The sequence below is a fragment of the Rhineura floridana genome, chromosome 2 (genome assembly GCF_030035675.1).
Source record: "Rhineura floridana isolate rRhiFlo1 chromosome 2, rRhiFlo1.hap2, whole genome shotgun sequence".
Taxonomy (NCBI): domain Eukaryota; kingdom Metazoa; phylum Chordata; class Lepidosauria; order Squamata; family Rhineuridae; genus Rhineura; species Rhineura floridana.
The window spans coordinates 19,922,921-19,950,272 of NC_084481.1; the positions used below are offsets into that span (position 1 = coordinate 19,922,921).

The 27,352-nt window shown below is 42.0% G+C and overlaps 3 protein-coding genes across 11 annotated transcripts in view; 2 read left to right on the top strand and 1 right to left on the bottom strand.

Annotated features, from left to right (window-relative positions):
* ORC2 (origin recognition complex subunit 2) overlaps window positions 1-1,814 on the top strand; it is a 31,481-nt gene extending 29,667 nt beyond the window's left edge. For all 5 annotated transcript variants that reach the window (XM_061608043.1, XM_061608041.1, XM_061608045.1 and 2 more), the window contains 2 exons: window positions 493-611; window positions 1,046-1,814. In XM_061608043.1, the coding sequence (XP_061464027.1) occupies window positions 493-611; window positions 1,046-1,129 (203 nt within the window). In that variant the 3' untranslated portion in view covers window positions 1,130-1,814. The remainder of the gene's footprint in view (window positions 1-492; window positions 612-1,045) is intronic.
* On the bottom strand, window positions 1-14,383 carry NIF3L1 (NGG1 interacting factor 3 like 1). Its single transcript, XM_061608047.1, has 7 exons — window positions 14,066-14,383; window positions 12,075-12,518; window positions 10,306-10,471; window positions 6,646-6,772; window positions 5,340-5,478; window positions 4,224-4,307; window positions 1-3,692 (listed from the first exon to the last, which is right to left on the bottom strand). The coding sequence occupies exons 2-7, from the start codon at window positions 12,508-12,510 to the stop codon at window positions 3,508-3,510; spliced, it is 1,137 nt and encodes a 378-aa protein (XP_061464031.1). The 5' UTR covers window positions 12,511-12,518; window positions 14,066-14,383; the 3' UTR covers window positions 1-3,507.
* On the top strand, window positions 13,935-27,053 carry PPIL3 (peptidylprolyl isomerase like 3). Of its 5 annotated transcripts, none has more exons than XM_061608055.1 (7): window positions 14,237-14,325; window positions 15,596-15,683; window positions 16,798-16,872; window positions 20,488-20,581; window positions 24,265-24,332; window positions 26,180-26,298; window positions 26,678-27,053. In XM_061608055.1, the coding sequence occupies exons 2-7, from the start codon at window positions 15,681-15,683 to the stop codon at window positions 26,802-26,804; spliced, it is 486 nt and encodes a 161-aa protein (XP_061464039.1). In that variant the 5' UTR covers window positions 14,237-14,325; window positions 15,596-15,680; the 3' UTR covers window positions 26,805-27,053. The 5 variants fall into 5 exon arrangements, with proteins under 5 accessions (XP_061464035.1, XP_061464039.1, XP_061464037.1 ...); XM_061608053.1 differs by having other exon boundaries at window positions 14,238-14,325; window positions 15,564-15,683; XM_061608052.1 differs by lacking the exon at window positions 14,237-14,325 and adding an exon at window positions 14,360-14,524 and having other exon boundaries at window positions 15,564-15,683.
* The last annotated feature ends 299 nt before the right edge of the window (window positions 27,054-27,352 follow it).

Below are 27,352 nucleotides of genomic sequence, written 5' to 3' on the forward strand. Positions count from 1 at the left end.
TTGTTGAAAAAGAAATTTATTCCGTCACACACATTTTTGAGCAAGTTATTGTTTGCACAAACCTTTCTTTATCTAATTAACTACTAAGTCAGGAGTGAGAGGGACATTGGAGTATGCAAAGGGAGGAAGGAGAGCACCTGCCAGCACAGGATTCATTCATATAGTGCCAAATCATGTTATGTTTGAACATGGTATTTTGATTTGCATTATAATGCATTTTTCCTGTGTTCCTAAATGTTTCCATCTAAAAGTTACACTTAAAATTTTCATAAAATATGCAATTCATGTTGGAGCTTTTGGAAGAAGAGGAATTATTCCTCTACTCAGTATCCACTGATTGGGTATGCTATTCCACACCAGTAAGTGGATTCCAGATTTATTTTGATGATGTTCCTTCAAGCATCATAGTGAAAAATTAGCAACTCTGATCTTCACTCCAGAAACACTTTATTTTTAATGCTAGGTGTTTTGTTGCTGCTTTTCCTCTACTAGGACTTTCCTTCCAAGATTTCTACCAGCAATGTCGGGAAGCCTTCCTGGTCAATAGTGACCTAACTCTCAGAGCTCAACTCACAGAATTCAGGGATCACAAGCTCATTAGGACTAAGAGGGTGAGTCAGTTGTTACGGTGCTTTAGATATGTTAATGTGACTGTTTGCTTAACCATGTCCATGCTGCTAAAAATATGGGGATTAATGATTGTGGTTACATGGTAAATGCCAGTAGAACTACAATTAAATATTTGTGGTAGTGTTGTTTTCAAAAAAGACAGAAATATCAATGTGTGTAATCATGCTATTGAAATGAGCTAAACGTTTGCTGATGCTATTGTGAAGGTTACATTCCAAGTGACACGTTTAAGCTGTCTTTTACAGATTCCTGATAGGAGACTGCATTATGTTCTTCTCAGGAAGAAATGTGCTAGTTTATTTATCATTGCAGAAGACAAATCCAGAACAATACATTGAGATTCTGCTAGCTAGGTGGGAAAAAAGCTGTCATTCTTAGGCCTTTGAACTAATCTACATAGCGTGCTTGTTTTCAGGGTGCTGATGGAGTTGAATATTTATTAATTCCTGTGGACTCTGGGACCTTGACTGACTTTTTACAAAAAGATAATGAAGTTTGAAGGCTCTCAGGCACCCAATGGCAACTGCTCTGAAGACCTGCTGGAATACTTCCTGCAGCGTAGCCAATTTTCAGATCTCGGGAGTCTTATCTACCTGTAATAATGGAGTAAAGCATTGTGTACAAAAAGCCAACTTTTAGATCTGTCCAGATCTGCTCAGGTTTTCCAGTTTGGATTATGCTTTCCTTCCGTGTATTCCATTACAAAGAAAATTTCACCCATTGATAAATAATGTGCCTTTCTGCTCATAAATCTGGAAATAAGGGGTTGGATTGGAGTTGCTTGTGCTTGAAAGCAAACTTCAGTGGCTGCCAGCAACTTAATTTTTTCACCAATGGACAAGTGTCTTCCAGTATGTCTTATATACAGGCTACATTATTGGTCTTCTAATGTGTGCAGTGTGAGATGGAGGGATTGCAGCGGGGAAATGCCTGAATTTGGGCAAAGCCAGATATGAGCATCAGAGCTCCAGGATATTATAGAGATGTTTGTTAAACTTTTTAGCCTTAATTGGTATAAAGAAGGTTTATAGAACACAAGCCATTTAAAAATCTGAACTGGCATCTGTCTCTAAAATTTTAAAAAATAGCAAATATGCTAATTTTAACACCATAACGTCAGAAGTAATGAGATGTAGTATTTTTTAAAAAACTCATTTGAATAAAAATGTGTAGTTGTACAATGATTCTTTTTGTATGGTTCTCTTATGTCATATAAATAAAACTCCATTTTCTGGTTCAAGGGAACACCTATATTTGAAATGTTGGGGGGAAAACCTGAGAAGAGCATTAATTAAAGTGAAATTGCAGAGTGGATACAGTTGTATGGGCAGAGCAATCAAGCCTCCCCCCTTGTGCCAAACTGGGGGTAGCGGTAGAGTTGTCCCTCTGCAGGCCTAAGCCACATGGTGGAATGTTAGTGTCACTACGCTGGTACAGAGCTTCCACCTACTGAATGTGCAGGCCAGCAGAAGTGCTGCTGGCTTAAAATGGGGCATAGCTGGGCCTCTCCAGATCTGTTGGATCCTAAACCTGTTCCCCTTCCATTGTGATAACAGTGGGGCCACTGACTGCACCAGTTCTAGGCTGCTGCAGAATTTGTCATGCCTTCGCTACTTCATAAAGCACTGCCTGTTGGAAGCCAGGGTTTGGATTGCTCCCTTACTCAGAAGTTAAATCCCACTAAATTCAATGAGGCTTATTCCAGAATAAATGTGCATGCAGCTTAAACTAGGTCCTACCAGTTCTGATATCTAAGCTTGCCAGATCAACTTCTGATTGGTCTAGTCATAATATTTGAACTACTGTATCTATTGGAAAATTGTTTGAAAAAGTTCTGAGATGTGCCTCTCTCTAGCATGCAATACTGTATATATTGTGGATATCATTGGTTTAATCTACTTTTTGTCCTATATTTTCCATGATATAGAAGCTGAAGTTGTACGGTAGAACTTTCAAACTACAGTCTTTTATATATATTTTTTTCCTTGCACAGCATTAAATTCCAAAGTGAAGTTTGGAATATGCCTTGGCTTGACTTTGGCTGCAATCCTATACACGTAACAGGAAGTAAGGAGCATTCTTCTTTGGGGCACCACATATGGTGCTGTACAGTAGGGCCCCGCTTACCGGCACGTCGCATTCTGGCATTCTGCTAATGCGGCAGCTTTCAATTAGGGGAAATTCCCCGTTTTAAAGCCGCTTTTGCAGCATTTTTGCGTGATGCGCCCCATTATACTCAATGGGTTCCACTTTACGGTGGCAGTCTGGAACGGAAACTGCTGTATAAGCGGGTCCCACCTGTATTCCTAGTGCCTGTTTCCTTTTAAGTGGTGTCCTTATAGGTGGGAAGATGCAGTTGTCTGCCAGGTATGCTGCTCTCCACAATTTTGGGGGATAACTGTTTCCTTCCTATGAAGGGATGCTTGACATTATCAAGGAGGAAATGCAGTTGGGATCCGTTTCTCACTTTCCTTGTGCTTAACCTAACTAATCACACACTGCCTTACAGATATAGAACTCTGTTCCCCTTGAGAATTGCCTATTTCACAGGATTATTGTAAAAAGATGGGATGATGCAGTGCCAGCTGCTCAAAAATACAAAGCTGAAAATTAAGAAGTCAAGCATTGGATTATGCGGAATGAAAATATAAACATCCGAACACATAGTTCTTAGCTGTAATAAAGTCATGTTTTGCAAACAGGTGGTCGGTCAGCCAGCCATTTATTTTCCAAGCAGGTTCTCTCCAGTACTTCGAACACCACACAGTGTATCCTTTTGGCCTGTGCCTCCTCCCATTATATTTACTTGTATGTTACGTCCCTGGCAGATGCAATCTGATGTGCCAGAGTTCAACACTGGGATCTTTTTGCCTTCTGCTATGCCACTTGAAGGGGGTCTCTGTCTCTCTCAGACACTACAATACAGATCTTGTTCTGAAGGTAGGCAGTCAGCACTTGTTGCAGCTCCAACAGAAAGCCTCGTTCAGTGTTGCTGTGCTCACACAAGATAACAGTTATCCCTCTGGAAACAGCATCCAATACATCATGGTGGGACATCTCTCCTACCAATGTAATCAGGATAACTAGTTAAGACAGGGATGCAATTCATTAAGTTTGTTACTGATCTTAAGTGAGCCACTCTTAAGAATCTCTTCAGCTAATGGGGGATTGGAGTAAAATGCTTTAAAAAATCTGTAGTGACATGAAAAGATATCAAGAAAGGTATGTTCTTGGCTCAATCCAGGCAAATGCAGTGCCAATGTTAAATTGAGGAGACAGAGGCGGCCTACTGGGCATCATAAAGCCTCCCATATTCTCAGCCAATCCTCCATTTGTGCCATACATGTTTCTTGTGTCAACATTGTCTCCTCTCCAAGACATAATTGGGGCAGTTTTTATATGAAAAACTGTAATAAAATTTTAATTCATATTTTATTCAGGTAAGGCAAGCTCTTGAATGGTATTGGTGCAGTCAAGTACAGTACAGTAGTTTAACTGATATACCTGATGTCTTCCCCTCCTAGATTTCTAGGGAACTAAACAGGTTCTCTTAAGTGACAGCTTTCAAACATTATTAATAAAAAGGTTCTTACCGGTGAGATAGAGATCACTTTCTGTACCCTGCAGAACACTACTTCCTGAACCAGCACAAAGAGCAACCACCTTCACTTGGGACTCTAAAGAGCAGTAAAACAGCAGTTATACTGTAGATCATCTCAGAAGCCTAGGGAACTTTTGGCCCTCCAAAGGTGGCAGGACCACAGTTCCCATCATCTCTGATCACTGGCCATGCTTGATGGGAGTCGAGGGTATCAGGTTCCCCATGCTGGTGCTAAGGAGAGCTAGGCAGTTACAGGAAGGAGCTATAGCTTAGTAGAAGAGCACATATTTTGCCTACAGAAAGACTCCAGTTCCCGCTGTCTCCCGTGAAAGTAAACTCTGGTAGCAATATCTGGAAAAGCCCAAGTAAAGTAGATGCTACTGTGCTAGGTGGGCCGTCTTATTCAGTGTAAAGCAGCACCCTAACAAGAAAAAATTAAGCAATCTTCAAAGAAGTTCCTCCCATTTTGAGAAGGAACTGTAATTATTTTGGCCTAACCAAAAACTGTTCTGTTAGAAGATATTTATTTGGGGTTACTCTGTCATCCAACGTGTGTTTATGTGGTTTTTGTTTTAAGGGTTGGTTATTACCTAAACCAAGCAGTTCCAACGGGTCTAACCCTAGCCAGTCTAAACTAGTTTTACCCATTTCACTCCAGAGTATTCTTGTCAGTTTTAGGCCGCAGTCCTAAACACACTAGGACTGTACTCAAAAGCATTTACTCAGAAGTAAGTCCCACTAAGTATGGTGAAGATGGGATTCTCTAGCACTAGAACAATGTTTTATTACACTTATATCCTGCCTTTCCTCCAAGGAATTGATGGGTGCTTTTACATGGCAGCATACATGGACTGCCCCCATTTCATGAAAAAAAAATGGACTGCCTTCAAGTTGATTCTGATTCATGGCGGCCCTATGAATAGGGTTTTCATGTGTTCAGAGGTGGTTTACCATTTAAATTAAAACAAATCACTTAAGCATTAAATAGCTCTTCTTGCTGTAGCAAGCTGTCATCCTCCTTTAGAATACAGAGCAATGGACCAGTTTTAGGATACAACACATGCCTGCGGCCATCATTTTTTCATACAAGAAAATACAAGTACTGTACCCAATGACTTTCCAACTCCAAAAGCTAGGCGAATATGAGATAGTCTTAAGTGGCTTTTGACTCGTTCAATCAAGGCAGAAATAGAGACCGGCTCCTTCAGTGTGCACAACCGTCCCATTCCAGTATCTTCAAGTAGAGGCTGAGAGAAAGCAGAGGCTAAAGAGTTACTTTACAAGTACGTAAAGACACATATCTCAGGCACTTCAATAAGTGATGAAGGTCCAAGTAACAGTTTCAAGAGATATAAGCACATTTCAAAAGAAACTCAGCACATGATGCTATTGAAGGACTATTACATATTGTGTTTTTTCTAATGTTACTGTAATAAAGTTAAAGCAAATGTTACGCTTTAATACCCACCTACCATTTATGCTAAGACCTAAGGGATTTGGCTACCAATACTATGGCTGTGATCCTCTGCATGCTTTCTTTGGAGCAAGCCCCATAAACATGAATTAGGAATGGGCTATGTCTAGTTAACTCATAGTCTGGATCTCTCAGGACCGCTTCATATGGTTTGGAGTTCTTCCACATAAGAATCCCAAACTGTCTTCAAACTGCTTGTGGGTCCTTGATCATGCACAGAACATACATATAACCCAGTGTGTCCCTGGACGTAGCAATAACTTCCTAGTTGCCATGTCTGTGATTGCTATGGCATTCCCCCCCCCCAAGCCACTAACCCAATGAGAATTGCTGCCACGAAACTGCAGTTATATCCACTGGAATCTGGATCATCACTTTTATGTTCTTCTGCATGTTAGTGAAAGTTCTGATATGTCATGTGTAAGGATAAAGTCTACTTAGCTTCATGGAAAAATGAAAAAAAAAACCAACCATGGCTGTAGAGGAAAGGAATTCACATTGGGTAGATAAAATAAGTGCTAAAAGTCCTGCCCATACCCCTCTTCATCATCTCAGCCCACCCTTCTTTCTCGCATTCAGGAGGAAACCACTGTCTGGTCCCAAGCTCGTATTTCTCCCATAAGTAGGGCACAACAATCCTCCAAACGAGAACAGAATCAAACCAGTAATGCAGGGAAACAATTACCAACAGGTGTGCGGCACACACTCTTCCAATGCAATGTTAAGTGTATATGGACGGAGGCACAGCAGGGAAGCTGCAGTCAGCACAAGAGGCAGTTGCCTGCTGAAGGTCTGAGAAGGGAGCAGTTCCTGGCTGGGCCATTCATTCCACCTCCTTCCTAAGACAGAAGTCTTCCTCCATCACAGTATCTTGACCCTTTGCAGCTTGAGACCAGACTCCTTTCTCAAACAAAGCTGAAGATGTGTATGTGTGGCTTACCTTCTGTAATGATATGATTTCAGTCTTTTGATAAAGAAGACTGTTCTGGAAAAGCAAGGCCACTACTTGCAGCAAGGCTTGCTGGGTACAGTTCAAGCTGACTCGGGTCTGCTCTTCACCGTCAACCCTTGGGAAAAGTATACATTTAAAAAACAAAAAAACCCCTTAAGATCTCTGTTCTGATCTTTCCTATTATGCTGAAGGTGAGTAACAACCTTCACTCCATTGCTCTATTGAAGGAAGGTTCCAGGTGACTGTGCTCCTCTACTCAGTAGCCTTTGGCAGATAGTCTACCACAAGGATCCATCTCATCTCCCATGCCAACATCTCCATGAACATGCTGGGTGAGATCATCCAGAAGTTCAGGCTAGGTTATTGCCTGCATCCAGATAATACCCACCTCTCTCTCATGTCTATCATATGATCTTGGGGGTATAGGAGAAGTTCTGCAGTAGTGTCTGGTGGCAGTTCTGGATTGGGTGATGGTGAACAAACTGAAGTTTTATGGAGACAAGAGGGAGGTGGTTGGAGGATCTGGTGATCTAGGAGCAGCTGTACGGCCTGTTCTGGTCATGGCTCCTTCCCCCTAAAGCTTGGGGCTTCTTGGAGGCAGCACTGCTCCTGGATGTTCATAATAGCCAGGAATACCTTCTGCCAGCTTTGTCTTATTTCATTCAGGCATTCAGTTTCTATCCTGACCTTCACTGCACAGCAGTCCCAGTGTGAGTTACTTCATAAAAAACAAATATAAGCCAATACAATACATATCAATTAAATTACATTAACACCAAACCAAGATTTTTATTATTCCTCAAGCTGCTACTACACATTATTTGTATTCTAGTTCTGCCCTTTTCCTGGAAAAACTGGACCTGGTCTTAGGCATTCATACTCTAATCACCTCTAGATTAGACTACCGTAATATGTTCTGTATGGGGCTGCCACTGTCTTCAGCTAGCAATTGGAATCATACACAGATACTTCAGTGGTTGCCTATTTCAGACCTCAATTCGAGGTGCAAGAAAAAAGCTCTAAATGGCCTGGGACAAGAGTATCTCAATAAGTACCTCTTCCAATAAGACAGGTCAAAGTCTTATTGCTGCACCCCTAAAGCCTTTTTCTGGGTACCCCCATGGATGGTAGGTGGGCATGAGAGATTGCTGTTTACTTCTTTTAATGCTTTCAGAAATAATTTTAATTTATTTTTATTGTTTATTGTTTTATTGGCCTGGTTCGCTTGTACAGTAAGCCAAACTGGCTTACCAAGACCGGTTCCCAGCTGCTTTGCTCCTCTTCAGATTTTTTTACTCCCACACTGTCCTTAACTAAGCCTAGGCTTGGCTTACGATATTCAAGGGCTGTAACTCATGAGTGCGGTCCCAGTTAACCATAATTTGGCTCACCATGGCATGTGATCCTGAACGTTATTTGTGAGAAACTGCCTTGATTATATCTGTATATAGAAAGATAGGATAGAAATGGCAGAAATAAGTAACTTCTTGGGCTCTCCAACCAGGGCTGGCCAGGTTGGGCCCTGGCCAAGAGCCCCTCCTTAGCGTGGGTGGGTAGTGCTCCCTGCCGCAGATCACAGAGAGGGAACTCCCAGGCATCCCCCCTGCTACCATGCAGGCCCATGACACCCGCCTGAATGCCCCACCTACCTTTCCCTTGCAGTAAATGCTGGTTGTGCTGCAGGCACGTGCCTGCCATCAACCAAGATAGTGGTGGAGGCATCAGCCCCTTCGGGAAGCCTCAGCTGCTATCTTGGTTGATGATAGGTGGGGTGTGCGTGGGAGTGCCCAATGCCCTGGCATGCCTGGCGCCAGCTCTGACTCCAACTACATTCTAGTTCAACAATCTATAGGTTACCAGTGCAGAGACAGTGATCATGCTCTTCTGGTCCTGAAATGGCTGAAGCTGGCAAAAGGCAGTCCTAGCCACTAACGTCACCTTGGTCTTTAGTGATAGAGAAGGATCCAGGAGCATTCCCAGCCTACAAACTTGCTGTTTTGGTGGTGGTGGGACTATGACCCCATCCAAAGCAGGCAGTCGATCAATCATGCAGACTTGGCAACTGCTCATGCACAACTTCTCCATCTTGCCACAATTCAAACTCATTCAGCCCACCATCGAGTCCAGGCATTGGTCCAGGGCTTGAGTGCCTCTCCTGATTCAGATGTTACCGAGAAATAGAATCATAGAGTTGGAAGGGGCCTTGTAGGCCATCGAGTCCAACCCCCTGCTCACAGCAGGAAATCCACAGCTAGAGCATCTCCCGCAGATAGCTGTCCAGCCTCTGCTTGAAGACATCCAGCGAAGGGGATCCCACCACCTCCCTAGGCAGTCGGTTCCATTGCCGAACTGCCCTTACTGTCAAGAAATTCCTTCTAATGTCCAATCTGAATCTACGCTCCTGCAACTTGAAACCATTAGACCTAGTTCTACCCTCTGGGGCAGCAGAGAACAAATCTGTACCCTCCTCTATGTGACAGCCCTTCAGGTACTTAAAGAGTGCAATCATGTCACCCCTCAGCCTTCTCTTCACCAGACTGAACATGCCGAGTTCCTTCAACCTTTCCTCATAAGACTTGTTCTCCATACTGGCTATCATCCTCGTCGCCCACTTCTGAACCCGCTCTAACTTGTCTACATCTTTCTTAAAATGAGGCGCCCAGAACTGAACGCAGAATTGGGTATTCAGTGTACTGATGACACCTTGTCCCAAGTCTTCTAATGACAGCTTTCAATGGCTTCATATAGAGTTTAAATAGTGTTGAGAACAGGATGGTACCCTGTGGCACCCCACAGCACAACTGCCAAGGGGCCAAAAGACAGTCACCCAACGCTATTCTCTGAAACCAACTCTGGAGATAGGATCGGAACCACTGTAAAACAGTCCCTCCGATATCCAACTCACCAAGTCGGCTCAGAAGAATACCATGGTCTCACTTCCCCTGGCCTCCTGATAAAGGTCATCCATCAGTTGTCACCCAGTTGTCACAAACCAATGGGTCCAGGCTTTTTCAGGAGAGGTTGAATCTCCACTACTTTCAAGAAGGCCACGACCACTCCATCCTGCAAGGAAGCATTAACCACATCCTGGCCACATTTGGTATCCTTGGTATGCTTTAATAGGTTAAGAGGGGCAAGGGAACATGTGGCTGAGTGCATTACCGTAATCTGAACGAAACTGCACACCCGAGTTACAAATAGGAGAGTCTAATTTTTGGCAACCTTTGGCAATCACTTCAATGACTCTACTCACTGCGCTTGCTATGGTGGATGTGGCATTACCCCCTCGCAACCATTATGAGCAGTCAGCATTTTCCCACCTTTGAAGCCACAGAGGTGGTGGTGGTGAGATCATCTTGGCAGTTGTGCAGTGATTGGTGCCACCTCTCCAGCTTGAAAGATGGAAGGAAAGCTAGGGTGTGTTTGGAAGCTGCACAGCCAAGGCACCTGGAGAGCTCTGAATAGGAAAAGATGCTGCTAGCAGGCACTCGGCATCTGCGTGCCCAACTAACCACTCTTCCCACATTTTTTTCCAGGGAGGGGTGACTTACTAAAAGAGGAAAGGGTTGGCAAGCCAGCAAGACTAGCCAAAAAAAATGTAGACCTCTGTCAGCAAGAGTGGAAAGCCTTGGGTAGCCTTCAAATTACCTGACAGGGAGAGCAGTAACGAGCGACACTTCTGACACCCCACGCAAACTGGACAAAACTGTTTCTAGGTTTTCAGCAGAGCAAGCAGTAAATTCAACCCGGAAAGACCCTCCTGTGGGGTAATTAGAAGCCGTAGCAGGTCGCAAAGGAGCAGAAGTGCAGTCACCTTAGAAAAGAAAACCAGCATATTAAATTATATGTACAACACACCTGGCAAACTCCCATTTTCCTCACAACCAAATCTCATGTATTCTTAAAGTATATATCTAATCGTATCATTTTTGTCCAGGTCTCTAGCTCCTATCATCCTCAGCCAGCATGGCCAATGGTCACATGATGGGAGCTGTAATCTAATGGCATCTGGAGGGTAACAGGTTGGAAAGGCTGCATTAGAAAATCTCCTTGCAAAATCAGGTTATGGGTTTAAAATGCTCTGCACTGCTTTAGAAAAAGACTGCTCATTGCATAAAGCACTACCCATCAGTCATGACCACATAGACCAATCTTTTCCCGTAATCGTGTCATGGCACTGTGGCGACATTTATTTATACTTATATCCCTCCCTTCCTCCATGGGGTTCAGGGTGGAGATCCTAGATTGCCTCCCATCCAAGAGCTAGTCTAGGCCCAGACACAGACAATGTGACTACAATGAATGCATTGAGCATAACGAGAATATAAATATATGGATATCAAAAAGCTGTGTCAGATTTGTTCAAGATGATGAAATGCAAATAGAATCCAGATTCAGTTGACTAGAATGCAACCTAATTGCTCTCTCAAAGCTCTACAGACAAATCAAAAGTTGAAAAAAATGCTGAATTTAAATATACTGTTCAATTATATATTCATCTTAAATCTTTAATTGCAAGGTGTTTTAAGATACTGTAAAAGTGAAACTATTATGTTAAATAATGTTATCAGTTTATAACCTCAGATAGGCAGACACTCAATTTTTCCTGCTTTTCTTACCTGTTTGAAGAGACCTGCGAATCTCAAGACTTTGTATTCTTTTCACCACCAGATATCTTGTAATGAACCATCATAATAGAAATCTAGTGCAGGCATAACACTCTGGTCCAGAATTTGGGAGGAGCCTGCAGTTTCATGTGCTCCCTCCCCAGATGCCTGTCCTGTTTTGCATAATCAACTTCTCTTGCTGTTAACCATGGTTGAACATTCTAGTCTTAACCATGGTTGTTGCTCACTGGGCTTAACATTTTAACCAGGTTTGGAAGCGGTTTTGGAAACTTTGGTTTAGAGGGAAGCTGCTTAGCATGAACAATAATGATTGTTGGTGCAGATATAACCTTTAACTATTGTTAAGACCTACTGGAGGATGAAGGGAGGGAATTTGTGCACAGGGCAGGAGAAGTGCGAGAGCCCACAGTCCACTCGTAAACTGTTAGCCATGTAAAGAGCCTGGGTGTGAAATTACATTTGCACTGGTTCAGTATAATAGTCATTGAAATTATCTGTTTTCTGCTTTTAATTTCCTGCTCTCACCTTTTTTCTAAACAGAAATAAGGCAGATGTCTGCATCCATTGACACAGCCATCCATTTTGCAAGCCACTGTTTGAGTTACTTAAGCTTGGTGACCACACAACACTTTTCAAGAACAAAACATACCAACATTAAATGTTAGGAAGAAGAGAAGTATAAAAACTGTTCAAAGCATAGATGTGTTATGATTGATTTTCCTTATGTTTGCCTCATCCAATATATAATTCTTGAACTTAATTTTATATTTAAAAACAGGAATGTCTCACCAAGTCCTTTGGCAAGCCAGTTATTGACTCCGTGAGGTACAGCATCATATGCAGTATGGGGAGAATAAATGCCAACTCTGTTTTCCAGGGCTCGGATCACCAGACGTTCTTTCCATGTTTTCCATGTCACATGTTTCAGTGGTTGGAAAATGGGTGGGTGGTAAGAAAGAATGAGATCTGCTTTCTTCTGCAGTGCTTCCTCCATCACATCCTCGGTCAGGTCATTGGTCAGAAAGAGGGTACTGACAGTATGAGGAGGACTTGGCTCAACCAGAAGCCCCACATTGTCCCAACTTTCAGCCAGTGAGAGTGAAGCAAAATCATTTAGGGAAGAAACCAGAACTTTTAGATCCATGAAGGATCGCACAGTCAAATCAATCAAGGACTGGCTGCGCAAGAAGTGTTGTGGAATCAGCTTCAGACCGGATAGTTGCATGCAGATTTCTGAACCAAAAAGGGGAAAAAAACCATAAGTAGGAATACTGAGATGGGGAGTACAATGTATAATGACCTATTACACAAATACACACACTTTAAGAACTTAGAAAGACTCTCTCAGTCAATGTAGATCTGAAAAGTAAAGGCAATTCAGTTTCACAGGATTTTTTCACATCATACTGTCTTCTTTGGGAACATTCCATCTGCCACGAGCCAATCCTCTGACCATAGACAGGAGTTTAGGAGCATGTTGGGGGCACATGCACTCCACCCTTCTCTTGGACAAATATTTCCCTCTCCCTTCAGTGGTTTACTTCAACTCAGGGACAGGCCTGTCCTACAGCACAGTGAAACTGTGCATCAGGCACCGTAAAGGCAGATTAGATGATGGCAGGACTTGGTGACTGAATAGTGCAGCAATACATTAGACATACCAGGCTGGGGAGGCATCATTTGGACTTCATTTCAGGCAGCAAAATGCATTGGGGGGGGCAGAATTACTTTAGCCATGGCATAGCATTACATTGGCATCACCATTAACTAAGGTGAACGCTAATCAGATTCCCTTTTGACCAGTTTACAAACTCACTCCAGATCTGGTTTCAAATTCTGGTTGGCTCAGATGCAGATATAATTTGGCACTTTGGCTGAAGCAAACCACGGAGGAAGCAGGAGCCCTTCCACACGGTTATGAAATCGTAATCGACTTGAAGGCATGTAACCACCACCATAGGGATAAAAATTTAGTACAGTGGTGTAGGTCAACACAACTGTATATTCAACAACAAAGAAGTCTGAGCCAATTCGAATCCACCAAGATATTAGTCAGTAGCTACAATACAGTTGCTGACCCGAACCAAGCTTTCATACCTCTAACAATGTAACAATATCTGAAGATTACGATTTTTTTTTCGGCGGGGAAGAATGTATCCTCCAATGCAAATTCATTCTGTCCTCATTTACTCTAATTTCACACCTTTTTTGAACGGGTTGTTTTAAAAAGCCTGGCGGATCGATGTAAAACCTGGAAATTATTACAACTAGACGCTTTCGATTTTTTATATCTCTAACGGGCAAAAACACAACAGTAAGAGAGAGATAACATAGCGTTTTCGTTTCTCTCACACAATAAAACTGGATTCGAGAAAAAACCTGTTAAGTGTCCAATGATAGCCACACACATTATGCTTAAAAAACCCCGATCAGAATAATCGAATAGCCCCAAAATCTAAGATTTTCTACCTGGATTGCGTTTAAAGAGACAGAAACTAAGACTACAAATTAATTTAAACTCGGCAGTAAACCCCAGTGAACTCAACGGGCCTTCGGAATAAACGCGCACAGGGTCGGCTCACTGATCTCGAGCACGCCCATGAGGCTAGTTGTAGAGCTTCCCATAACTCTGCCTGGTTTGCCATGTCATATTCTGTAGTTAGCGCCCTTCCTCATTTATTCACGGCGTTGAGGGATCCAGGCAGAAAAGGGGGGAATTGTGTTCTGCGTAAATAATAACAGCAGCAACAACAACACGAGTCTCGCCTGCACTTTTTTACCTTGGGGTCCTCCAAAGCAGCTCTTGCCTCCTTCCCCACCGCAATAACGAGGCGGTTAATAAGCCCCAAACCCGCGGCCTGCTTCTGACGCTTTTCTTCGCCGCTCTATGGTTTCTTCCCAGCCCGGGCACCTCCTCCAATCCTCCCAGCGTGCTCTTCTTACGGCGCCGCTTCCCGCCTCTGATCTTCTTGAGAAGCAAAGGAGTTGCCAGGCCGCTGGGAGTCCCCCTCTCCACTCCAACCCTGCTGTAGGGCAGACGGTGAGCCGCATGGAGACTGCGCGCAGGTTTAGAGTCCGACCCTTTAGTGGGGCAGGATTGTTACTTTTCCGGCGGGGGAGGAAGGAGATGAAGCGGTTTTATTCAAACGCCTGCAAAAATTACCGTCAGTGATGCGTGGGGAGAGATACAAAGGGAGGTCGCTGAAGACCTTATTTGAACCGATCGTTTTTACAAAGTAGTAAGAATAAACTTTAAATAAGGCTGCAATCCTCTTTCGCTTAGGTGGGAGAAATTCCATGGAACTCAATGGGGCTTTGATCCGAATAGGTAGTCATAGAAGTGGTCAGGCAGTAAGTTTATCTAATCTACCTTTACTTGAAAGTAAGCCTGTACACAGCAGTGGATTCATTGAAATCAAAATGTGGTGCGAGTATGAACATCTATATCTATGTGTGTGTGATATAATTTATATTGATGTATGTAAATAGAATGAGAGATTGGGGGATGAGTACTCCTGTGTGCATGCATGTGTATGTTTTGTGGCTGGTGGATAGTTGCCCTGAGGGCAAGATTACCTGTTTGCTGCTTTTTTATGATCCCAGTACAATTATCTGCTATAATTATCTGACAGGAGGTGAAAGGGATATTCTTACGATTTATGATGTTGCTGTTGGTATGCTTTAAAAAAATTTTAAGTGACAACCCTAAGAAATGCATTTTTCCCAGCAGGGTTTAAGCAGAGTCAGCCTTGGAATTTGTTTTGTGTATGGAGCAGTGATAAAGAACAAAATTCTCTTGCCGTTGAAGGGAGACTGCGTGCTGCATGTCGGGTTGAGCCTCTGTAGCCCTCTATTTTATAAATTAACTATTGTGTGCAGGTTCCCTGTCTACAAAGCAGCAAGATGGGTAGTAGGTTCCTGAGGTGATAGGGTGGATTGCATCACTTCATACTGAAAGTGGGGAGAATGCCATTTTAATGCTTCCCACATTAAAGACACACACAGCAAGTAAAAACAAAACCTAGCTTCTCCCATACAAGCATACGGGAGCAGCATGGAAACTCCTGTGTCACTGCTTTTAGCCTGAGAAAATCCTTTTCCTCTTTCACTTTATGTGTTTGCATTTCCACCACTTTCAGCCTGCAAACTCTTGGAAAGTATGGCTGCAATCCTTTGCACATTTACTTGGAAATATTGAGGTCAGTGGGCTCACTTTCTGAGTTGGCATGTGTAGAATTGCGCTCTGATTTAGGTTCACTTTCTCTCCCACCTCCCAAGGCAAATGGATGCTCTATCCTCTGTTGTTGCAGAGCAGTGAAGTCCTGACACATTCAAATGGTGTTGCTTTGCAGCAAGCCTTCAGACTGATGTGGTTTGCATTCCTAGCCAGCAGAAATGGTGAGACTGGTTGTTTCAATATCTTCTGTCTAACAGTTTGCAAGATATTTCTTGAAGACTAGGTAGCTGTCTGTCCATAAATATTATTCCAGTTTAGTTTAATAATATAATTATTTCATAATTTAGGCTATATATAAAGTGGTCTCGCATATTGTCTCAGTCACCCTTACAATAAACCTGTAATCTTTACAATAAATTCTTACAAGAAACCTACAATATAGACTGGTGACTCTATATAGCAAACAGAGAACTGAGGGAATGTGGCCTGCTGAAGGGTACATCTTCATTGCTATGCTGCTAGTTGTCATACTTATTTCTTACTGCTGAAACAAACAAATGAACCAAAAGATCACCTAGATTTTTTTTTTAAATTTGATTTTACCTATGAGAATTGTATATTGCTTTATACTAAAGTCTCAAAGGGATTTACAATATACATAATACAATAAAGTATAATAAAAACATATTGAAACAACAAACAATATCAATACAGTAACAATGATAAAACACACACACTAAAGCCTGGATTGAGTATCTGCAACTAAAAGCTAACAATAAGCATTCTTGATTTAAGGCGTTGAACTGAGTGAAGTGTACTTCTAGTGAAACCAGCATAGGATCATTCCTAGATAAAATGCCTTACAGACCAATTATTTTTTCTCTGGGCTATCATCTTGATCTGGATTTCAAGGTGAACGTTCTTAGGGCCTTTTTACAAAGCCAGTTGAATTTTCATAGTTACCTCCTTCTGTTGTAATTCCTGCAGGAGGAGTTATGTTTGCATCACCAGAGAACCTGCCTGTTTGGGAGAACTTGCTTCCCTAATATTCTATCATGTATTCTGAGCTGGGCATTTGAGGCAGAAAGAAAGCTAACTAGATGTTGAAATACATTAGCTGCAGCAGGAGAGTTTACCACCGATTATTAAACATCTTTGGCTCTGCAAATTATTTTAAGATAGAGTACTTTTGTGTCTACTGATTTAGTTCCTCCTAATATGAATAATCTCTCTAAACTCTGCTGTTGATTTGGCTGATTTTTCTCTTTTTGTACGTGTGTGTGTGGGGTGCTGTGAATAAATAATAAACTATATTAATTCTCCCCCACTCCCTAGGCTGTGACCCTACATACTGATGTGGGTGATATTAAAATAGAGCTGTTCTGTGAACGAACACCCAAGGCTTGTGAAGTAAGTGGTGGCAGAATAAAAGAGATCACTTGAATCAGAGGAATGGGCAACCTATTGTCTTTCAAGGGCTGCAGAACTGCAGGGATCTGTTGAGGGCTGCCTGCAGGCAGTGGGAGGGGCTGGAGTCAAAATGACAATATACTCCTTTTCCTTCTCTTTTTCTGCTATCCCCTTTTTAATTTTCTCTCCTTCCCCAGCTGCTCGTGGGGGGAGGGGCAGATTGCTCTTCCCAGAGGTCTGAACTGATGGCTTGCAAAGAGCTTTTGCAATTAGGCTGAGGGCCACAGGTTGCCCACCTCTGTCTGTTAAATAATGTGAGCAGCCATCTCTCCTGTCTAGATTTTATATATTACGTTCTCAGTAAGGTACAATAGAAGGAGAAAGGGTGCGTAGGGTGAATGAATCTTCCTTGATGCCTGTTAGACGAAGTACTTTCATTCCTTAATAGGTACTTTGCCGTAATGAACAAAGTTCCTGTCTTATGCCTTTCCATTCTTTATCCAGTTTCCTTTGAGGCATGCTCTGTTTTCAGAATAGTTTCACCAGACAAAGTTAAGTCAGTCATTTATTTTCAGTTCATCAACCACAAATAGGAGGAGAGCATAACACAGATGAATGTTGGTTACAGGAGATGTCTAAAATTACAAATACTGTAGATGAAATGAATTGAATCTTGTATAAAAACAATGAAGAAGCAGACATAACTAAAAGGTGCTTACAGACAGGAGTTTATTGTGCAATCTCAGCAGCTTGTATGCAGGGGCATAACCAATATTTTGATACATTTTAATCAGGATTTTCACATAACAAAAATATTAATAAAAAAATCTGTTATATATCTGTAGTCACTGTTTTGGAAGATTGTTAGTGCAAAAATCTCTTCTTCTTCTTTGATGGATGGTGGATTTTGTTTCACCACACACCCTACTTTCATTTGCTCCTCACCAGAGCACAATCTACCCATTTTATTTCTGGCACCCAAATGATGTAAGAGTGCCTATTTCTACCAGTTGCCACATACTGAAGGCACTTCCAAATTTCAAGATCTCCGCACAGTAAATGTGGAAGATTACCTCAAACACTGTAATCACAGTACTTATATCAGCCTTTTAAAATAATAATAATAATATGGAGATCTTGCATGAGGTCACTTTGGCGTAATGTTTTGCTGCAGATCAATTTAGCAAAGTATCACTTGTATGCAAGCCCTCTGCAATATTTTTTTTAACAGAAAGATAAATGCTGCCTACAAAAGCACAAGCTTCCATTTTGCCCATTATGAAACATGATAACTAAAGCTGGTAACATTTGCTCTTGGACTCTTGGCGCATGTCTGGTGGATTTTTTTTATTTTTAAAGGTGTGACACAGGTACAGAAATATCTGCACACTGCCCAGAAGTGAAAAAGGTAGTGGAAAGTGGAGGGATTAGATATTGAAGGGACAGACAAAAGAAAACAGCACAGATACATTCTGTCAAGCTCCACCCACTGGTATAGATGGCAAACAGTATCAATGATTGAAACAACAGTGTGTGGAACCTTCTATTTGCATAGAAAAAAATCAATCTAAACAACCTGCTTGCATTGTAAAGCCCCCATCTGGAAGTACTCTTAAGTGATATAAAAAGGCCCTGTCTAAAAGTATCTTGAACACTACTGCTACATTAATTTTTTTTGCAAATTGCTCTGTAATTAAAATATTAGTACCAGATAAAGCAACTATTTTCTGGCTGATCTCTGGCTTATAGCTGTGCAGTGAATATTGCTTTTCATTCATCATGGTTTGCCATTTTTACTTGCACAATAGTGTCAGTTTGCATCCCAAGGTACTAGTGGTAGCAGGCAGAATAGTCTCAGTGGCCAGTGTTTGATTTCTTAATGGATTTTACTGTACTCTAATAGTAGCAGCTGTGAAAAAGGCAAATTCCATGCTTGGGATAATTAGGAAAGGTACTGAAAATAAAACAGCCGATATCATAATGCCGTTGTATAAATCTATGGTGCGGCCGCATTTGGAATACTGTGTACAGTTCTGGTCGCCTCATCTCAAAAAGGATATTGTGGAGTTGGAAAAGGTTCAGAAGAGGGCAACCAGAATGATCATGGGGATGGAGCAACTCCCTTACGAGGAAAGGTTGCAGCATTTGGGGCTTTTTAGTTTAGAGAAAAGGCGGGTCAGAGGAGACATGATAGAAGTGTGTAAAATTATGCATGGCATGGAGAAAGTGGATAGAGAAAAGTTCTTCTCCCTCTCTCATAATAGTGGAACTCATGGACATTCAAAGAAGCTGAATGTTGGAAGATTCAGGACAGACAAAAGGAAGTACTTCTTTACTCAGCGCATAGTTAAACTATGGAATTTGCTCCCACAAGATGCAGTAATGGCCACCAGCTTGGATGGCTTTAAAAGAAGATTAGACAAATTCATGGAGGACAGGGCTATCAGTGGCTACTAGCCATGATGGCTGTGCTCTGCCACCCTAGTCAGAGGCAGCATGCTTCTGAAAACCAGTTGCCGGAAGCCTCAGGAGGGGAGAGTGTTCTTGCACTCAGGTCCTGCTTGCGGGCTTCCCCTGGGCACCTGGTTGGCCACTGTGAGAACAGGATGCTGGACTAGATGGGCCACTGGCCTGATCCAGCAGGCTGTTCTTATGTTCTTAATGCAAGATCACTGGGACTATCTATAAAAGCATAAGACAAAAGAAGGTATGACTGAAATAAATGAAGGACAATCTGAACTGTTAGTTAACTGAAAGCATTTGATCAATCCTGGCTATAAAATCTTCCAGAGCCTCACTTTATATGTTTTTCCACAGTAAAACTGTATCCACAGCAGCTCATGACAACAGTATAGAATGACAATGATCAGACAATAGTACATAATGAAACGAGAACATTTCATTACAATTGGTTAATAATTTGAAAACATATCGGAATTTAAATAAATACAAAGCCAATGCTTCAATAGGTTAATCAAGACATCTCATAGTGATGAAGTACTTTATGCACAGATTCATCATTAATATATGAGGTTCACGTGCTGAGCTGTTACCCATTCCACCCCAGTTCTGATTTCCAGGTTTCACTAGTTCACCCTACCTACACTATCAGCTCATTATTGATTATTCATCACTGGCTTTCTTTGCAATACTCCCACTTTTTTTCCAAATTAATGTTATGGGCCATAACTCGGGGGGGGGGGACCTGATTCTTCCAGATGATGTTGGACTTCCACTCCCATCATCCCAGATAGTGTGGCCAATGGTCAGGGATGCTGGGATGTAGTCATCTGGAGACCACAGTTTTGGCTACCCCTGCCTTAGTCACTTGCAGGTGAATTTTGTCTTCCACGTACATACGTTCTATCCACTGAGGTTCATCTTGTTGACTGAGGTCTGGGTAGTAATTTTCTATTTAGAGGTAATGTTTTGGATTACCTAACCACTGTGGTGATTAGTACTACAAAGAAAAAGGAAGGAGGGATGAAGGAAGACCATTTGAGTCAAAAGAGGCAGAATTATGTCCACGTAATTTCCTTGGAATGCGTGCATCTCTGGCATACTGCATATCCCACCTGAATTATTTCTTGACTAGCATTCTGGTTCTTTTTCTAGAATTTTCTGGCACTCTGCGCTAGTAACTACTACAACGGGTGTATTTTTCACCGGAATATCAAAGGATTTATGGTGCAGACAGGAGATCCATCAGGTAATTCCTTTTATTAAAATTAGATGTCTTGAAGCATTTTTTGGAGCACTGAGAGAAGCATCAAACTGTCAAGATGAGAACTATTGTGCTGTCCAAATTTTGCAAACTGATAAGACCAAATTTCCAAAAAGTCTTGGATACATTACAGTCATAACGCTTAACATTTCTGTAGAACCCCAAGGTTTGGATGACCAGGAACACACTTGTGCTCTAATGTGCGTGTTTTCACATTACTTCCTGATTGTGTCCAAACTATGGGTTGAATGAATCCTCCAAACCAATATTGCAATCGTATAGTACAAGGCTTACTCCTGATCAGAAACATGATGCCTCAGTCATCCTTACAGCGATACTGTAAAGTAGGCCATCTTTATTGTCCCATGTTGCATATGGGAACTGGAGTGGCTTGTCTAAGGGTAGTGAATTCATGGTGGAGAAGAAAACTGAATGGTGAAGAAACTGCAAGCCAAGAGATTCTCAATTCAGCCCCTTGATTCACAGCTCATTCTCTTAGCAAAGTGGTTCTTTCTTATCTGCAACAGTGTCATAAGACAAACGAGTAAACACTCATCAGTAGCGCAGCAAAATGTGTCAGATAATGTCAATGGTAAGTGGATTCTGCTGTGCCTTTTCTTATTTTCTATGCTTTTGCATTAGTTCAATGGACTGCTGTCCAGACTAGTGATTCAGAAAATCCTAAGGCTAACATTTGGGGAAAGGTTTTGTTAGTTGCAGGGTTTGGGTTTTTTTGTTTTGCAACACTGCAATCTTAAACTGCAAATATCTCTGGTTTTTCATACTGCCAAAATTGATGTTTCAGTAGCAGTAGCATCCAGATAGTATCATTGTGCTGCCCTGTTGTATAATCCTTTGCCAACACACAGGCTGAGAACCTTCCAGATCAGTGTCTGGTTCTTTTGAAATGAGTGGTAGCCTTTGGCCGTAGCACCTAGTAACTATAAAAGTTATAAATTTTCTTGAGAGTTGCTAAGCAAGTGGAAATCTAGAGCAGTGGTTCCCAAACTTTTTTCCCCATGGACCACCTGAAAACTGCTGAAGGTTTTAGCAGACCATTTAATTATTTTTCTGCCTGTTGCGGCAATTGTAATTCCATAGAATTCAAACTCTAATACAATTGTTTATTGTTGTTGTTGTTGTTGTTGTTATCTGCCTTCAAGTCAACTAAGACTTATGGCGACCCTATGAATCAGCGACCTCCAACAACATCTGTCGTGAATCACCCTGTTCAGATCTTGTAAATTCATGTCTGTGGCTTCCTTTATGGAATCAATCCATCTCTTGTTCGGCCTTCCTCTTTTTCTACTCCCTTCTATTTTTCCCAGCATTATTGTCTTTTCTAGTGAATCATGTCTTCTCATGATGTGTCCAAAGTATGATAACCTCAGTTTCATCATTTTAGCTTCTAGTGATAGTTCTGGTTTAATTTGTTCTAACACCCAATTATTTCTCTTTTTCGCAGTCCATGGTATGCGCAAAGCTCTCCTCCAACACCACATTTCAAATGCGTTGATTTTTCTCTTATCTGCTTTTTTCACTGACCAACTTTCACATCCGTACATAGAGATCGGAAATACCATGGTCTGAATGATCCTGACTTTAGTATTCAGTGATACATCTTTGCATTTGAGGACCTTTTCTAGTTCTCTCATAGCTGCCCTCCCCAGTCCTAGCCTTCTTCTGATTTCTTGGCTATTGTCTCCATTTTGGTTAATGACTGTACCGAGGTATTAATAATCCTTGACAAGTTCAATGTCCTCATTGTCAACTTTAAAGTTACATGAATCTTCTGTTGTCATTGCTTTAGTCTTTTTGACGTTGAGCTGTAGTCCTGATTTTGTGCTTTCCTCTTTAACTTTCATCACCATTCGTTTCAAATTGTTACTGGTTTCTGCTAGTAGTATGGTATCATCTGCATAGCTTAAATTATTGATATTTCTCCCTCCAGTGTTCACACTTCCTTCATCTTGGTCCAATCCCGCTTTCCGTATGATATATTCTGCGTACAGATTAAACAAATAGGGTGATAAAATGCATCCCTGTCTCACACCCTTTCCGATTGGGAACCAATCGGTTTCTCCATATTCTGTCCTTACAGTAGCATCAGGACATAAGAACATAAGAAGAGCCTGCTGGATCAGGCCAGTGGCCCATCTAGTCCAGCATCTTGTTCTCACAGTGGCCAACCAGGTGCCCGGGGGAAGCCCGCAGGCAGGACCTGACTGCAAGAACAGTCTCCCCTCCTGAGGCTTCCGGCAACTGGTTTTCAGAAGCATGCTGCCTCTGACTAGGGTGGCAGAGCACAGCCATCATGGCTAGTAGCCATTGATAGCCCTGTCCTCCATGAATTTGTCTAATCTTCTTTTAAAGCCATCCAAGCTGGTGGCCATTACTGCATCTTGTGGGAGCAAATTCCATAGTTTAACTATGCGCTGAGTAAAGAAGTACTTCCTTTTGTCTGTCCTGAATCTTCCAACATTCAGCTTCTTTGAATGTCCATGAGTTCTAGTATTATGAGAGAGGGAGAAGAACTTTCCTCTGTCCACTTTCTCCATGCCATGCATAATTTTATACACTTCTATCATGTCTCCTCTGACCCGCCTTTTCTCTAAACTAAAAAGCCCCAAATGCTGCAACCTTTCCTCGTAAGGGAGTCGCTCCATCCCCTTGATCATTCTGGTTGCCCTCTTCTGAACCTTTTCCAACTCTGTAATATCCTTTTTGAGATGAGGCGACCAGAACTGTACACAGTATTCCAAATGCGGCCGCACCATAGATTTATATAACGGCATTATGATATCGGCTGTTTTATTTTCAATACCTTTCCTAATTATCCTAGCATGGAATTTGCCTTTTTCACAGCTGCCGCACACTGGGTCGACATTTTCATCGTGCTGTCCACTACAACCCGAGGTCTCTCTCCTGGTCGGTCACCACCAGTTCAAAAATCAGTATGAATATTCAATGTGATGGGTATGCCATCTCCCATCTTCAACCCCAAATCCACAGACAGGCTGTGGACCCCTCTGAATGAAGATCGGTCCATGGACCACAGTTTGGGAACCCCTGATCTAGAGTGTTAGATTAGGGCATAATCTGAAGGTACATGATTCAGAAACCTTGCTGAATCTGAGAGACTACCTGGAAATCCTATGTATGTTGCTTTGAGTTCCGTGATGGAAGATTGCAGGTTGGTGGTAGTGGTGGTAGAATAATAGTGTGATAAATGAGTTGTTATTGGAGTGGAGATATATTCCTCCCAATTTTTTTGTCTTTCTTCACTGCAGCCACTGTGAATGCCTTGCAATGTGTTTGCTTAACTGCAAACTGAACATATCCTTTTGAATGTTCAGGGAGCTTAGGGGAGATGTATGAGGTCTTCTCTGATCTGAAGTGAGGTTTTTGAGAGATAAGAAATGGCACCAGTCTGCTGAGAAAGCCTTTTCTTTATTTCTTGCCTTTTTTTCAAACCACAACACAAATGAGAGAAGAGTACTTGACTTGGCTTAGTCATCATCAACTTGCTGAGGACTTGAGGGAGAAGGTATATATGTGTGCATGTGTACGTGCCGGACATGGGGAAAGGTGCTTGGATTTGTTGGGAGTCTTGCTAATCTATCTACTTTACTTCTCTGTCCCTTCTCCCCATGCCCCCATTCTTTCAGGTTCTGGGAAAGGAGGAAATAGCATTTGGGGCAGAAAATTTGAAGATGAATACAGTGAATACTTAAAAGTATGTTTTGCTTTGTCCATTACAATTTCTTGTGTTGCACATTTTAGTGAAGAGGACATTGCCCTTGTTTGCCTTTGGTATGGTCAAAATGAACAAATTCAAGAGATGTAGCAGGACCATATAATAATAATTTATCGTAGCTTAGTACAGTAGTTCTCAGGCCCAGCCCCTTCTTAGGGTGGGAGGGGATTGCTCCTGTTCCGCAGTCGGCAGCAGCATCGGGTCCAGCAACCCGATGCTGCCACGAAGAGGGAGTTCCCACACATACCCCCCCCCCATTACAGGCAGCGTGGGCTTCACTAAGACTGCCCACACACCCCACCTACCTTTCCCATCAGGGTGAACACTGTGCACACCATGCACGTGTCATGAACTACTGCTGCCAGTTCAGTCCCAGGACTCAATTCCCAAACTCAGGGCAATTGATCCTGTCAAGGGACAACCCATGCCTCCCTTACCAGGGCTGAGTAAACCAACAACAACACTGCAAGGTAGGTAGACTGCCACCACCCCTTCATCCTGGCCACCCACTCTGGGCCAAGGGGAAACCCAAAGTGCCAGAAAAAGACAAGATTCCAAAGACAAGAGCCAAAGATGCACTCCTTGTCCTGGAGCTTTTAGGCAAAATACCCAAATATACGCTAGTCCGTGGCTAATTGGCCAAGGTACTGGATTCAGAGCCAAATCTCCTCTGCAATGAACACACACTAGACATCACCCTAAGTCGGAAATGACTCGCACTATAAGTGCGGGGACACCTTTACCTTTAGTTTTATTATATAAAATGTAAGTGCACAAGTATAGCAGCAAAATAGTTCCTTAAAACCCACACCCCCGAGGGCTTGGTAAAATACAGAGAGTTACAGTCACAGACAAAAGTAACAAAACTGTCTAGCATAATCTAGAGTTACAATAGAGGTAAACAGCAAAATGACTTCATGGTTCCACATCTCCCCGGAGATGTATAGCTTGGATTGCAGATGGAACCCCACAAAGGTAACATCAGCAACCATAAGAGAACATTGGGGAGCAAAGGCTTAAGGTCTGAATCCTATTCTTATGGGACAGCAACAGCCGGGAATTAATTAGCCAACCAGGGGGCTTTCTGATAATGAAATCTTCTGCAGCTTTTGTGTCTAACGGTCACGCACTCACCAACCTTCCCAGGCTGGTTGGCCTTACAGTACCAGTCTCCACTGATAAGCAGGTGTTCTTGCTTGTAGCCTAATTAACTAGCTTTAGCTATGAGAACTGCAAACTCATGGCCTTCTCAGAGGCCTCATTTCAGGCAAGATGTTTCCCCACAATTCCTGGCCTCAGAACCATTTTTGTTTTTAACATTTCAAACCAGGCGTTCTTGACAATGTGTATGCCTACTATCTGTGATGAGGGCTTTCCTAAGGCACACACCATTCACGTAACATGGGGCATGTGGGTGGGCTTATTAGTCCTATGCCGCCTATTTCAGGAGGGGGGTTTGGGCTACAATACCGCAGGTCCAGGGCAGGCTGGTACCCGAGGGTCCAGTCTTGCCTGCCCCTGGCCGTGGTGGTTCTTAACCCTTTTTGGGTCACAGATCCCTTTAAAAATCTTATGAAAGCTGTGGAGTCCCTCCCCCCAAATAAATACAATTTATTTTATTGCATTGGAAATGTTGGGGGAGGGTTGTGGGCAGTTCATGGATCCCTGGACCACAGGTTAAGAACCCTTGGTTTAGTATGTTATATTGCAAGATGTCTTGAGGCCATTTGGTGAAAGGCAGCATAGAAAGGCTGTAAATAAAAAAAATGGGAGAGTTTCCCCCCATTTTTGGGTGCCTGCCGTCAATGTCCTTCTTTCTCTCTCAGCATAGTGTCCGTGGAGTTGTTTCCATGGCCAATAATGGTCCAAATACAAATGGATCTCAATTCTTCATCACCTATGGCAAACAGCCACACCTGGACATGAAATACACTGTGTTTGGGAAGTAAGTATTACAGTATTGAATCTGATAATGTAAAATTTACATTGTAAATAAAAGTAAAACAACTCATCAGATCATAGGGCTAGGGTGGAGGCAGATCATACGCCAATTAATCCAACTTCTGGCTTGATGCTGGAAATCCCAGAACTTGAGTGTCCCACAATAAGAGGCTGTCCAGCCCAATCAAAGCAGGAATAATTTTATGACAATATTTTTGGATGGCACAAGTGACATGAATCCTATATTATAGGGAATCTGATGCATAAGGCTATATTTAATAATATCATTATAGGAAGCTGAAAAATTGTAATTGGAAGTTTGTGCCTTTCTGTGCAAGGAGATTTTTCACAACTATTTTTTATTTCTTGCCCCCTCAAAACAGGGTAATTGATGGGTTGGATACTCTGGATGAGCTGGAGAAACTGCCAGTGAATGAAAAGACATTCCGTCCCCTTAATGATGTCCATATTAAGGATGTTACCATTCATGCTAATCCTTTTGCTCAATAGCTGCAAAGTGCTGTTGTGAGATAATTATTATAATAGTGCCAATGCAGAGTTCAAGGGCTGGTTTGTGTAACTGCAGATGGGTCTTGGAAGACAGATGGGTTTGTGCACTTTCTCTTGAATAAAGGACTTTTGAAGCTGTTATTTCAACGTTTCACAGGAGAAAAAGCCACATTTTGATGTGTGAAATTGTACATGTTTAACCAAGTTGGGTAAAAAAGCATTTTGTAAAAATAAATATATTTTAATCAAGCGGTGTTTTTCTCTTTAAAATCCTCTAGTTTTGTCTTTTGAAATTATTTATTATTTAATTTATTATTTAATTTAATTTATATACCGCCCTAAGCCCGAAGGCTCTCTGGGTGGTGTACAAAAAGATAAAAAACAAGCAATGTATAAATACAATAAATCAAGAAAACAAAACAAACAATAAAAGAACCAAACAACATCCAAAATACAAATAATGATGAAAATGCTATTAAAACACACTTTAAAATGCCTGGGAGTATAAAAAGGGTTTCACCTGGTGCTGAAAAGATAGTAGCGTCGGC

Bases quoted from the DNA above. Each gene is read 5' to 3' on its own strand.
- NIF3L1 (XM_061608047.1), bottom strand. From the start codon at position 12,510: ATGCAACTATCCGGTCTGAAGCTGATTCCACAACACTTCTTGCGCAGC. The intron at 6,773-10,305 runs GTAATTTGAAGG...ACTTTTCCCAAG, and splicing joins GTTACTGCTCTCCCTGTCAG to GGTTGACGGTGAAGAGCAGA. The intron at 3,693-4,223 runs GTAAGAACCTTT...TTACATTGGTAG, and splicing joins AAGTGATCTCTATCTCACCG to GAGAGATGTCCCACCATGAT.
- PPIL3 (XM_061608051.1), top strand. From the start codon at position 14,173: ATGGTTTCTTCCCAGCCCGGGCACCTCCTCCAATCCTCCCAGCGTGCT. The intron at 14,326-20,487 runs GTGAGCCGCATG...TTCTTTTTCTAG, and splicing joins ACCCTGCTGTAGGGCAGACG to AATTTTCTGGCACTCTGCGC. The intron at 26,299-26,677 runs GTAAGTATTACA...CCCTCAAAACAG, and splicing joins AAATACACTGTGTTTGGGAA to GGTAATTGATGGGTTGGATA.